Source organism: Penicillium macrosclerotiorum (assembly GCF_028827735.1).
Source record: "Penicillium macrosclerotiorum strain IBT 26536 chromosome Unknown utg000006l_segment0_segment0, whole genome shotgun sequence".
Taxonomy (NCBI): Eukaryota; Fungi; Ascomycota; class Eurotiomycetes; order Eurotiales; family Aspergillaceae; genus Penicillium; species Penicillium macrosclerotiorum.
This window is the reverse complement of record NW_026643085.1, coordinates 4,109,567-4,122,343: the sequence shown is the minus strand read 5'-3', so window position 1 is coordinate 4,122,343 and position 12,777 is coordinate 4,109,567. Positions and strand designations below refer to the sequence as shown.

The 12,777-nt window shown below is 49.1% G+C and overlaps 5 protein-coding genes across 5 annotated transcripts; 1 reads left to right on the top strand and 4 right to left on the bottom strand.

The window, feature by feature from the left end:
• Nucleotides 1-570: 570 nt before the first annotated feature.
• On the top strand, nucleotides 571-2,570 carry N7462_006773 (uncharacterized protein; the record flags this gene model as incomplete). The annotated part of the gene is made up of 4 exons (XM_057078491.1): nucleotides 571-836; nucleotides 908-1,178; nucleotides 1,233-1,575; nucleotides 1,639-2,570. 4 exons carry the CDS (start codon nucleotides 571-573, stop codon nucleotides 2,568-2,570), a joined length of 1,812 nt encoding a protein of 603 aa, XP_056934071.1.
• Nucleotides 2,571-3,133: 563 nt separating this feature from the next.
• On the bottom strand, nucleotides 3,134-4,879 carry N7462_006772 (cytochrome P450; the record flags this gene model as incomplete). Its single annotated transcript, XM_057078490.1, has 4 exons — nucleotides 3,134-3,444; nucleotides 3,503-3,621; nucleotides 3,680-4,437; nucleotides 4,511-4,879. The coding sequence occupies 4 exons, from the start codon at nucleotides 4,877-4,879 to the stop codon at nucleotides 3,134-3,136; spliced, it is 1,557 nt and encodes a 518-aa protein (XP_056934070.1).
• A 1,521-nt stretch (nucleotides 4,880-6,400) lies between these two features.
• Nucleotides 6,401-7,679, bottom strand: N7462_006771 (putative mitochondrial 2-oxodicarboxylate carrier protein; the record flags this gene model as incomplete). Its single annotated transcript, XM_057078489.1, has 3 exons — nucleotides 6,401-7,112; nucleotides 7,180-7,262; nucleotides 7,605-7,679. 3 exons carry the CDS (start codon nucleotides 7,677-7,679, stop codon nucleotides 6,401-6,403), a joined length of 870 nt encoding a protein of 289 aa, XP_056934069.1.
• Nucleotides 7,680-8,578: 899 nt separating this feature from the next.
• N7462_006770 (sulfatase family protein) lies at nucleotides 8,579-10,060 on the bottom strand (the record flags this gene model as incomplete). The annotated part of the gene is made up of 1 exon (XM_057078488.1): nucleotides 8,579-10,060. The coding sequence occupies one exon, from the start codon at nucleotides 10,058-10,060 to the stop codon at nucleotides 8,579-8,581; it is 1,482 nt and encodes a 493-aa protein (XP_056934068.1).
• A 440-nt stretch (nucleotides 10,061-10,500) lies between these two features.
• On the bottom strand, nucleotides 10,501-11,739 carry N7462_006769 (phosphotransferase family protein; the record flags this gene model as incomplete). Its single annotated transcript, XM_057078487.1, has 3 exons — nucleotides 10,501-11,200; nucleotides 11,274-11,569; nucleotides 11,641-11,739. 3 exons carry the CDS (start codon nucleotides 11,737-11,739, stop codon nucleotides 10,501-10,503), a joined length of 1,095 nt encoding a protein of 364 aa, XP_056934067.1.
• Between the last annotated feature and the right edge of the window lie 1,038 nt (nucleotides 11,740-12,777).

Genomic DNA, 12,777 nt, shown 5'->3' with positions numbered 1-12,777 from the left:
GCTCCAGAATTGCGGTAATTTCCTCTTTTGCTCTTTTTCTCGACAACTTGGCCGCGGGAAGCGAGACAAATAGCGCGAGTCCCACAATTCATTTCCAGCCAAGGGGCCAAGCGAAGCTTGACTGGTCGACGAAGCTTGATGGGTCCTGATCGCCGGGGACACTGCATCGAGAAGGGTCCACGTTTGATAAGATCACATAAAAACCGGAGATCACACGGCCATCTGATTAGATTTAGTCATCGGCTTGGCCCGGTTTCTTCCTGGGCCGAGTGGAACGGTGGATGCGGTCCAGGAGGGGCACGACCAAGGGGGCAAAGGATGGGCAAAGGATGAGCAACGGCCATCTGGCCGAACGAATGAGCATCCTGGACAGCCCATCTCCGAAGACTATTTTCCGTCCGCGTGTTGCGAGGCCCATTTCGTGTCCAGTTCTGTCCCAAAATTGCCGATCTCGGGGCTGCGGTGGTGATATAACGGCAAGGGTTCTTCCCTTCCGCCGTCTATTGAGTGGAATGCTTGATCGGTGCCATAGCTGTTGAGAGTTTCAGTGTTGGATCCAACTCTCCTATCATGGCCATTCGTCCCTTAATTCGAAGGGCCCAAACGGTCTTTCGCCGCATGTCGGCAGACGATGCGGAGGCAGTACGAACTGTTTCGCTCGATCAATCAACGGGCGAAAGCAAAAAGAACCCTGCAGTCGCAGGTGCAGAGACCAACAATGGCAATATCGACCCTGATTCACAGCTACCGCACGAGGGTGTGCAGACTGGTGTTAGAGATGTCGAGGCTGTGACATTGACTTGGTCCAAGACGACGCTGATTCTAGTATTCATGAAGTATGCACTTCCTGATGTTTTTCTCGCTGATAATAGACTTGAATGATCCTGACGTTATCTTTCTTCCATAGTATCTGGTTTCTTTACTTTGTCAATGCCTTCCAATCGTCCGTCTTCAATAGCTTGAGTGCCTATGTTTCAAGCTCCTTCCAATCTCACTCTCTATCAGGTGTCCCCACCGCTTTGGCGGATGCTTTCTCGGCTGCTATCTATCTCCCTGTCGCCAAATTGATGGATACTTGGGGCCGTGCAGAAGGCTTCCTATTCATGACTGTCTGCGCCACGATCGGTTTGATACTCTTGGCTGCTTGTAACAGTTTCCCGATATACTGCGCTGCATATGTAAGTCTGCATCAATTCTAGAAGCACTGCATGAGTTCTGACACAAATCGCTAGGTCTTCTACTACATTGGATTCGGAGGCATGGAATACGCTGTGGACGTGATCACAGCCGACGCATCCAAGCTCAAGAACCGAGGCTTGGCCTACGCTTTCACTTCTTCTCCCTATATCATTACCGCCTTTGCGGGACCCAAGGTCGCGGACGAGTTCTATTATCAGGTCAACTGGCGCTGGGGGTTTGGTTGTTGGGCAATCGTCTTCCCAATAGTTGCCGCCCCCTTGTTCTTTATCCTCAAATTCAACCTTCGCAAAGCGGAGAATGAGGGCCATCTGATTAGAGAGAAGAGTAACCGGACAGTCATTCAAAGTATTTGGTATTGGGTTTCTGAGTTCGACGGTGAGTAAGATGACTTGTTGCAAGCATTGCCTTCAGATGGAACCGTCGCTGATAATGATGTAGTGGTCGGAGTCTTTCTTTTTACTGCTGGTCTGGTTCTTTTCGAGCTACCGTTCGATATTGCAAGCGAAGCCCCTAACGGCTGGGCTACCGGCTATATCATTGCAATGTTGGTTGTTGGTTTCTCGATGCTCTTCTTCTTTGCTCTATACGAGAAGTTTGTCGCACCTTCACCCCTCCTCAACTTTAGCTTCCTTACCGATCGTACTGTCATCGGTGCTTGCCTCTTAGATGCTACCTATCAGCTGTCTTACTACTGTTGGTATAACTATTTCCAGTCTTTCTTGCAGGTGGTCTACGGAATCACTCTTGCCGAAGCTGGTTATATCGGTAATACCTTCGATGTTGTCTCTGGTGTACTTTTGATCGGCGTTGGTTTTATCATCAGACACACTGGTCGTTTCAAGTGGCTCTTGTACATCTCAGTGCCGCTTTATATCTTTTCACAGGGCTTAATGATATACTTCCGGAAGCCTGGTATGACGGTCGGCTATCAAGTCATGTGTCAAATCTTCATTTCTATCGGCGGCTCAATTTTCATCATCGTGGAGCAGCTTGCAATCCTAGCTGCTGTGGATCATCAGCATGTCGCTGCCGCTCTGGCACTTCTCAATGTTGTTGGTACCATCGGCGACTCTGCAGGCTTGACGATCTGTACTGCTATCTGGACCAATACCTACGAAAAAGCGCTCAAGATGTACCTCCCTGAGTCGGCCATGTCTAACCTGGAGAATATATACGAAGATCTTACAGTACAGACGAGCTACCCTATGGGATCTGCCACCAGGTTGGCAATTCAGAAAGCATATGGTTATGCAGAGGTTAGAATGCTTTCGGTTGGCTGTGGTGTGATGGTTCTTGCAGTGGCATGGACAATCATGATCAGAGATATCGATCTCAAGAAGGTCGCCCAGGTTAAGGGTACAGTTTTCTAAGATCGTTTCCACTACGGTGGTGATGACAGTCACGTACTGGTCGAGGTTCAGGTTCATAAAGATCAACATAAATTAGTATCTCTGAACTTGATTTCAATCGAACAGTTGACTTTCGTCAGTCATATCCCTTTATTGGTTGTTTTCTCTTGATTTCTCCTGTTGAATCGATTGTGTGTAAAGTTTGGAAAATTTCGAGATGGCGATTATCTACAGGTAGGAAGGGCGCTTGTATACGAGATTTCAATCACGCTATAATGATGAAACTGATATTGATCATGCTAATACTAATATCTGAATTGAAGTTAGATGATAACTAACATACACTTCCTGTCTCGTAAAGAAGCACAAACAACCAAGCCTCAACTGATCTTGCCTGGTTTCAAGCAATTAAGGGTCTTGTTGGAGTGCTGCTCTTCTTTTCAGAACCTGGTGTTGATAATCCAGAATTGCTAAGCACCTGTTGACAGGGTGGTCCTGATTTGGCGTCTATTAAATCAGGACTCTTGTTGAGGTTCTTCCCCAGCTGTCGTCATTGATCGTTCGCATCTACACCGTCTATCCTTTCAAGGTTCCGCAATAACTTTCTTTAAGGCGGTTGCGTTTTTGGGGATAAAGCGGACTTTATACTTTTGTGGGATCGCAACTAGGCTCGCAGGGTCTGAATTGCCATGGACCGGGTGCCAATCGATATCGTCATGAGGCTCGATGCGGAAGCTATTGAGTGTCCGCATGAAGACCAGGTAGAGCTCGCGATTGGCCAGCAGTGAGCCCGCACACATCCGATAACCCATGCCGTATGTGAAAAGAGGAGCATCTGGTTGTTCAAGCCATCGCTCCGGTCGGAATACATCTGGATCGGTCCATACATCCGGATCTATCAACCAGAGAACAGTTAGTAGTGAAAGGTGAAGGAGCATAATGGAAAGACTTACCCATGTTGCAAGCCCAAGCATTTAAGAAGAATACTGTGCCTTTCGGGATCACATTGTTTTCGTAAGTGATGTCCCTAATTGAAGTGCGAGGCAGCGCCAGGCGAAGAACAGTAAAATAGCTGGAGTTTGTTAGATCATCAATCAAAAAAGGCTAAAGGGAGACCAAGTAGAACAAACCGGAGACACTCCTTCACCAAGGCGACAACATATGCACATTTTTGGTCGTCTTCGGCTGAGCACATAGGCTCGTTCTGTCCGTACATCTCTTGGATAGCCTTGGCAGCTTTATCCTGCACATCCTGACGTTGAGATAGAAGACCAATACTCCACGCGACTAACGTGGTAACTGTATCAAGGCCCCCTGAAAGCATGGTCAGGCTGATCGAGGTAAGTTCCTCGTTGTTGAGCTTGGCCTCTTTGTCCAAAATGACATTGGCTTGGATACATGGCTTGTGGGTACCCTTCTCCATGCGATCATCGAGATCCTTGTTGAGTGCACCCAGATACTTGTCACGGCGCTTTCGCATCTCGGCTGCTTTCTTAGAGTTGGTACTGAATGGATTCAACCGCAGGAGAGGAATATAGTCCTGCAAATTGCCGGTCGTGCTTCGAAATTTGCTAATCTCCTCTTCGACATGCGTGATCTCGTCAAATAAATCCTCTTCCTGTGATGCAATACGAACACCCCAGTTCAAGGTCAATGCCAGACTCAAGCTCAGGCGTTGGATCATTGGCATCGGGTCCACAGGAGACTTTCCGCCATTTCCATACCGATATAGCTCCTCAACAAAGGCTTTCGACTCGATATCAAGATGGGACACATATGTTTCAACGGATGGACGATTCAGAGCTGACGCAGCACCCTTCCGGCGTCGCTTGAGTGAATCGCTGTAGGGGGAGGTTCCAATAGTTGTGCCAGCCGTGTTGGAAACGATCTATAAGCAATTTGGCGTCAGTCTCTCACTATAGCATAAATAGTGATATAGAAATTTAGAGTGATATATCTACCTTATGGAATGTATAAAACTCTGGTCGCGAACTTAGGGCTTGGGCATTTTGACCAAAAAGCACTTTCGCCGATGCAGCTGAATTGACCACCACCACAGGAATGTTGCCTAGCTGGATCTGGTACACAGCGCCAAATTTTCTTGACCATGTCCGATACTGTTCAGCTGCGTTGACTCGGATCTGGGCCAAATTTCCGATCAGAGGAAGGCCAGTCGGCCCTGAAAGGCCCTTGACACGGGCCGACGAGCGGATGAATTCGTTAAGAATGACATAGAGGAACGGGATAATCAGCGCAGTAACGCCAAGAGACTGCCAGGGATACTGGATAACTCGGCCTTGCAGAGCACTTAGCGCAGTTGCGATGGCCATGGCGTGTAGGGCTGCTGTTGACTCTTGACAAAATGAAAGCAACCTCGACCAGAACGTTAGTGGATGATTATAAGGAGAGTACCGGCTACTACCTGAGCGCTGGATTTCCGTACTCGGGCCTAGCCTTTTCCTGCTAGATCGAACCACATGCTATGCCCATCCTCGTCCTTCTTTCTCATCTGGTGTGACGGAGTGGTAGTACTGGCCCAAAAGTCTACAGACTACCCCACATTTTTACCCCAGAAGCAGCCGAGTTCCGCACGGCCCAATTCCGCACTGCGAACCGTCCCGGAAATCCAGCGCATGATTATTTCAACAATCATTACAAAGTAGCTCTGGTTTTTGAAGTCCCATAATAATGGACCGAGGCACCTTGGTATAGCGCGCCGGTTCTGTCTGCTTTTGTTCTTTATCGCGTGTTGGGACGGGGCTGCGGCCATTTGAGTGCATCTATTATCGCCAGTGACTCTTGCTTCGAGAGAATCCACGACCTGGAACACATGTAGAAGAAAGAAAACTCTTCAAGATGCTTCCAGCGCTCATCAAAGGTGTGATATGCATCAGTTTGCGGTTCAGGGTATTATATCTCAAGTTGCTTCGATTCTGAAGATGATGCGAACGATCCCATCGTCCTGAGACAGGCGCTATAAAGGATGGATAGCTTCGAATTTCTGATCTACCGATAACTGGCCTTTTTGATACGATCGAGGACCTCGATGATTGGTTAATGAATGGACAGCTCAAGATTAATAATTTATATCACCAGGCCCCAAAGGCACCACCGCAAATCCACTCTCAGCAATTTAGCGTTCCCCCTTTGGATATTGCACCCCCAAGTTTGACAGCTATCGATATCCTCGGATGAGGTTGAGGATATGGGGCTTAGGTCACGGGGACCTGAATGTCGAACTATGCTGATGTTTGCCTGGTACGCTTTTTGGGTCAATTCCTCCATTGGAATGGTTATCGCTATAGTCGAAGGCAATGCCGTCGGGTCTGACAACTACTCGATTTCTAGGCGAGATGAAGCTTGGATTCAGACAAAGATTTGTCTTACCTTAGGAAATATTATCGTCTGCTTGCACTTTTGGATGCTTGTGGTATCCTCAGGTCTGAAGCAAATGGATTAAGGACGACGGCAAGGTCGAGCGCTTGTAGAGTGGATTCTTCGCCGTATGTGATTCTAAATGGGAACATTGAGAGTGCGATGCATTCTTCTCTATCTTTCTAGATGCCATGGAGACGAATAGTACACAGGCAAAAACGAAATAACAGAGCCACCACAGGCCGAGAACGGAGCGACAGTATTTAACCAACGAGAAGGCGGCGATTCAATAGAGGGGTATATCAGAGCCATAATACAAGTTCACAAGGACAAGCATCCCGTTTTTCCGGGTCTGACAGAAGAAATCTTGGAAAGAAAATATATGTTGATTTCGCTCAAAGCACGTCGTCCTGACTTCCGGGTCATGATATGGATTTTGAAAAAAGGGAGGAAGGGGGGGTCGACATGATCACAATTTACTCGTCACGCATCTTGCGGAAGAAGTCCATGACGCCAGTGAAGACGACGAGCAAGATACCACCACCAGGGCCGAGACGCAGGACCTTGGGGATAAAGCCCTTGTAAAGGGCCCCGAAGCCCTCCTCCTTCATGACGGTACCCACGGCAGGCCAGGCCCAGTTGTACTTGGGAGTCTGGCCAGGAACCTTGGTTGTGTTCTGGATGCGGGACTTGACGACGTCCATCGGGGTGTTAAGAATGGTACCGGCGATACCACCAATGGTACCGGCGATTAAATCGTTGCGGGTCTGCTGGCTCTTGTTGCCGGGCTCAGGCTTAGGCAGCTGGGCACGAACCTGGAAAATACAGCCGAAGTAACCGGCGTTCCAGAGAATGTGACGCCAAAGAGTCGACTCGAGACCATTGTACATCGCGAGGGGGCCCTCCTGCTGGACAATCTTCTTGACGACGTCCAACATGCCGTTATACTTGCCCGCGGAGGCTTTGTCCTGTAGGCGAATTTTGACGAGTTCGAATGGAACCACAACAAAGGCCTCGGTGGCACCGGCAGTCGCGCCGGTCAGGGTAGCCAGACCCTGAGTCTGCTTCTCGACGCCGAAGAGGCCGCGATAGAAAGTACCCCAGCTGTCATTGGCGGCAAACTTGGTTGCACGCTTGGGAGCCTCCATCAGGATGGGAGCGGAGATACCACGGTAGAGACGAGAGAAGCTACAGAGATGTGATCGAGCATCAGTTTCGCGTCGGAGTCCTACGGGGAAGTCGGGAGAAGACATACCCCTCTTGCTTGATGATCTTGCGGAAGCAGTCAAGCATGCCATTGTAGTGCTCTCCACCAGCGGTGGCGGAACCAGTCTGAAGCTGCCTATTTGGTGTGGAGGGATGTGTTAGCACGCACGGATTCGGAATCGGGCCATGACCGAGTGTCCCGATAAGGGTGGTTGAATGCTTACACTCGAGTCTTGACAACGTCCAATGGGTACCTATTCGCAGCGTATTGTTAATTGGGTCCCAGAATCTCATTACACAGGTTCGACATATTTCGCGAGAAGTGGCCCGGTGGTCACCCCGGGAAGGAGAGAGATAATTGAAACCTACATCACCAAGATCTGCTCGTGCGGGGGATTGCATTAGTAATCGAATAAACCCACGACCAGTTTAGTCGGACGAGAATAGAGTCCAGAATTTAGGAAAGACGCATACCTCAGACACACCAGCCACCGCACCGGCGGCAAATTGGTAAATGAAGGGGAGGGGTTGTTGTTGCTTGTCAGACATGATGGGCGGCGGACCTGAACCTGGAACGGGGTGTCAGTAGTTTCCGGGGTAAATTGACCGAGGGTGTGTGATCGCGTGTGATATCGGGGGGATTGAGGTACTTACAGAAGAGACAGAGCAAGCCAGAAACAACGAAATCCAGAAAGTGTAAGAGGGAGAGTGGAGAGGGGAAATTGGAGGAAGGTCGAAGAGTTGGAGATTGCAAGTTCGAAGTTTAGCCGGTGTCGGCAAGTTTCGGTGATCGCGTTGGCCGGAAACAACTGCCTGTCGGTCTCTTCGTTTCACCGAACTGCCGGGTATTAGTTAGTTCAGTAAGCTAAGTTAGTCGGGCAGGCAATGCTGACTCAGCCCCATGGGGTTTCGATTTTCCATGTCACGTGCTTCGAATGCGTACAGCACCAGAGATGGTGGAAAGGGAAGAGTGAGGAGCAATGAATAATGCGGAGAGTGGTAAATGATATTTGAGGAGCTCTGAGGCTGCTATGGAAACTTCAGCTACATACATGCTGATAGGGGGTTGGTCGATAGACAGCTCAACTCACGAAGGCTATTTATTGATCTCGAGAAGACCACTCAATATATACATAGGTACTTCACGGTGGCGGAAAATACGTAGATATGTGTGATTCGATAGAACTTAAGTATTTTTGAAATGAAATAGTAGGATTTTGAGGATGCTTAAGTTTCAATCTTTGCTCTCTTCTTCATTGTATCTTTTACATTTCACAAGCACACTCCAAGCTACCCCTTGTACAATATTCTGTATCCACGATAATACATGTATATCCTGGGGTCTGTAGTGCATCTTATAGGTAATCGCAACCAAAATACCTTCCAGACTAGTTCCTTTTCTGAAACAAAAACAACAGATAATTTTTATCATAGGAATGCAACCTTTCTCATTCCACCAATCCAGAGTCGACAGCAGGGCCCCATGCCAGCTTCGAATCAAAGATGACCTGGCCTTTGCTTTCGGGTTCTCGTTCATTAAAGTCAAAACGATCGGGAACTTCCAATCCAGCTGCAAGATGTTGTCGCACAAGGAGCATGGAAACTCCATCACGAAAGAGCCAGGGATCCTCAGTCCGCCGCTGCCATTGTTCAACCGCCAAGCGCATCTCATCCAAAACCGGGCCATATTCCGGATTATTGACCAGGTTGCATACTTCGTGAGGATCCGCCTGGATATCGTACAGCTCCTCTGGGGGGCGAAAAAAATAGTTCTTGAGCGGGCGTTTCCCAATCATCTTGGGGCTTATGTCAGAGTTACGGATGTCCTCCCAGGCGAGGGAGCCGTAAATATCAGCAGCAAACGGGAAGTCCAAACGCCAGGCAATGTTGCGGTGATACTTGAACCGGCGATTGCGCATGAAACGGGTTGGCCAGTAGTTGGTGATCTCATGAAAGGTATGGGAACCAAATACTTGATCCCAGAAGTCGATCTGCGAGGATTGAGAGAGAATGGGGAGTAAAGAACGGCCCAGGCGTGCCGGGTGCTCCGGACTTGGATGGTTTGCCCAGTCTAGCAGAGTGGGTAAAATGTCGATATAAGATACCATGTTAGGGTTCGCTATCCCGGCCTCGGAGCCAGGGCACTTGATAAGTAGGGGTAGACAGATGCCGGCATCGTATAAAGTTGTTTTGGAGTTGATAAAGGGAGGACCATTATCACTCATGAAGATCACCAGGGTATCCTCAGCAAGATCATTCTTCTCAAGTTCCTCCAGAACCATGCCTACGCCCTGATCGAGGCGCGAGATGGATCGATAATACTCAGCAAATTCAAATCGGACGCCCGGTAGATCATTCACAAATGGCTCCACCGCGATTCCCTCTGGAGAGTAGTCAATCTGCTTCACCCGGGGATCATACTGGCTATTATTACCAAATCCCGAACGAGTCAGGTCCCTATGCGGATCAATGAACCCGATGGTCAAGAAAAATGGAGATTCCTCGCATACGGAGCGTTTGAAGAATGCAGAGGCCTGGTCTGCCACGTTGGCAACATTGCGACTATCACTTTCGGCGCACGTCTCCCATGGATACACCGAGGAAGGCCCAACATGAACTTTTCCAATCAATCCGGTCAAATATCCGTGCTGTGAAAAGAGCGCGGGGGCTGTTTCGACGTGATCAAATGTGGTAAAATGATGGCGCCCGTTATGAAGGCCATACTGCCCATTCTGGTGGGTATGAAGACCTGTATAAATCACGGAGCGACTCGCACTACATGATGCCGTGCTGGTGAAGGCTTGATCAAACCTGGTGCCATCACGTGCCAGTTGATCAAGATGAGGCGTTTGAATCTTCGAGTTTCCATAGCAGCCCAGTTGCTTCCCAAGGTCGTCGGCGATCATCAACAGAATGTTTCGCTTGGCCATTTTGCGGCAGATTAGATTTAAAGACAAGGCTGCTTGGCGATTCTAGTGGAAAATGAAAATGATTCATCTTTCGAGATACTGGGGATTCCGCGATGCTTTGTATGTCGCTGCAGGTATCTACGGTTATCGCTTACGTTGCCCACGGATCTCGCTTCGGGTGCCGTCAATGCCCTCAAAGATGCATTAATCAATGATACATATCAAAAAACTTATCTCGGGAGAATCGGGTAATTGATATGAAGCAGAGGGAGCCGACTCGATTATCGATTGATGAACCATTGAAAAAGCATATCGACCAAGTACAAGATGCTAAGAAGAGCATGGTAGCGTCCGGGAAACCGAGGAGTGTAAAGAGTAGATTTAGCATCATACCAAAAGCCTTCAAGTTGTCATCAGAGTTGACGTATGTCTTGAATCTTGATTTTCTCTCTGTTTAATTATTAGAGCTTGCCCTTTTGCTTGGCCAGCTGCTGCACCCTTTTCACTCGCTCCCAAGCACCCAAAGCAAATGGTTTCGCCCGCTTTGCATAATCACCCGCGCGGGCGCTGCTGGCCTGGCCCGCAGCGAACCGTGCTGCAATACCCTGCATAATGACCGAACCACGGAAAGCGAAGAAGGCATCCCCCCAGAGAATATCATCAATTGGGTTGTAGCCTGATACCGCACTATACCAGGAAATGCAATCTTCGCGCGAGGGCAGTCCCGGAACTCGCCCTGGTTGAAACCGGTCCATCTCGTGGTCCGCTCCATCCATGATATATGGGCTGGTCAGGTTACAAAAGTCGGAGAGAGGATGTCCAACCGTAGCCATCTCCCAGTCAAGGATGCCAATGACTCGGGGCTCGGTCTTGTGGAAGATCATATTGTCAATCTTGTAGTCACCGTGCACAAGTGTGCCACGGTCGCGCGGTTGGGTCGATTTTTGTGAGAAGAACTGGACCATATCACTAAAATAGGGGAGCTCGCCTACAGGCTCTTTGGTGTTCTTGTCCACTACCCGCGACTGGGCTTTCGAAACAGTGGTAAAGGTGGCGATTTGGCGGTCGTAGAACCCGGTCGGCTTGCCAAAGCCTTCAAGGCCTACGGACTTGGGCACGACCCGGTGGAATTTGGCAAGCGTCTCCACTGCCGACTTCCATCTATAAACATAGCGCATTAGTCAGGTTAAATATTGGGTGCATTGAGAAAGTGGCTTGGAAGATTGACACGTACAGTGCTGTTCGCTCCTCGGGGCTCACATTGGGCATTGATGGGTCGGTGAAGTGCCGACCATCCAGAAATTCCATAATATAGAAAGGAGTGCCAATAACGCTGTTATCTTCGCAGAGGCACAGAGCCTCCGGGACAGGCACATCGGTCTGTCCTAAGGCCTGGATAATCTGGTATTCTCGCTCCACGCGGTGCGCTGTCTTGGAGAGCAGCTTGCCCGGGGGCTTCTTGCGCAGGACGAACTTCCTTCCATCGGCGGTGGTGATTTGGTAGGTAGGGTTGGATTGACCAAAGCCAAACTAAATCACTCAATTGTTTTTTAGACTGGGAGACTTACGCGACTTCGGAGCTGAGAAGACCCTGATCTTACCTGCTTGAGGTCTAATGGGGTCTTGAGCGAAGGCACGTTCTGGACAACATACTGTTCCAACGACCGCAGGTCTATTGGTTGGCGCACTTCTCCCGCCATGATTGTTAAACAGGTACTGTCAGATAGAGGAATCTGTGACCGAGGGGGATAAGGAGCGTATTTACAAGATTAAAACAAAAGTAGAATGGGGGAAGGAGATTGAGACCATGGGCTAGAGCTGTTGCAGCAGCCGGGGAACCTCGGTCGAATGAGCCTCGGGCAGATGGCCTCAAGCGGGGGGCCTGTTTGCACCGTTTGCCGGGGTCCTCGGGGCCTCGAGGTCAGTCGAGCGAGCATACCCGTACTCCATTTACTTGGACGCCTGTCCTCTCCGGATCACAATATTATTTATTTAGCAATAAACGATAGACAATTGGAAGATATGAAGATTTCTTTGTCACAAAGTGCCGACATAAAAAACAGCACAGTCCTTCAGAGCAGAAGTTTTGACAATCTGCGAAACAGAAATTCCTGGCCGAGGTTGAATCTCTATGTAATTCGGTTAAATCAAACTGCACATTCAGAACCCTTATAAGCCTCTTCATTCTTTTGCAATCAAGTGAATTGCTTCAGGAGGAGAACCGGTGAAAGAGCAAGGAGAGGGTCGGGGGATGTGGGGGCTAGTTTGGAGTTATATAAATATGTTTTGAAGACATTCCTAAAATTCTCCAGTCTGTACGTTGCAGAGATCTGGGACCGAGAAAATTTTCGACCCCCATTGTTAAAGCTTCAAATGCCATGACGTTGTGGCGGAAGGTTTTTAGGGCCAAGAGAGCAATCGAACAAGCTAAGATTGGGAAGATTGAGAAGAGAGCCCATCCTAACATACGTACATTCTGCAAGAGAGAGGTTCACAAGCAGGCCTGCGCCAATGGATCGTTGTCTTTTCCCACAAGTCTGAAAATGCCCATCACTCTGATCGCTACACCCGCCTCCAGGTGCATAAAGAATCCCATCCCATCTGTAGAAGCAGTAAATAAACGCCTCTTAAGGCTCGTACTCTTCCCCCAGGATTGGTCACCTGACAGGTCCCGGCCCCGGCCGCTTATCTTATCGTGTATCTAATCGGCTGCGACCCGCCCGGCGAGCGCCGACGAG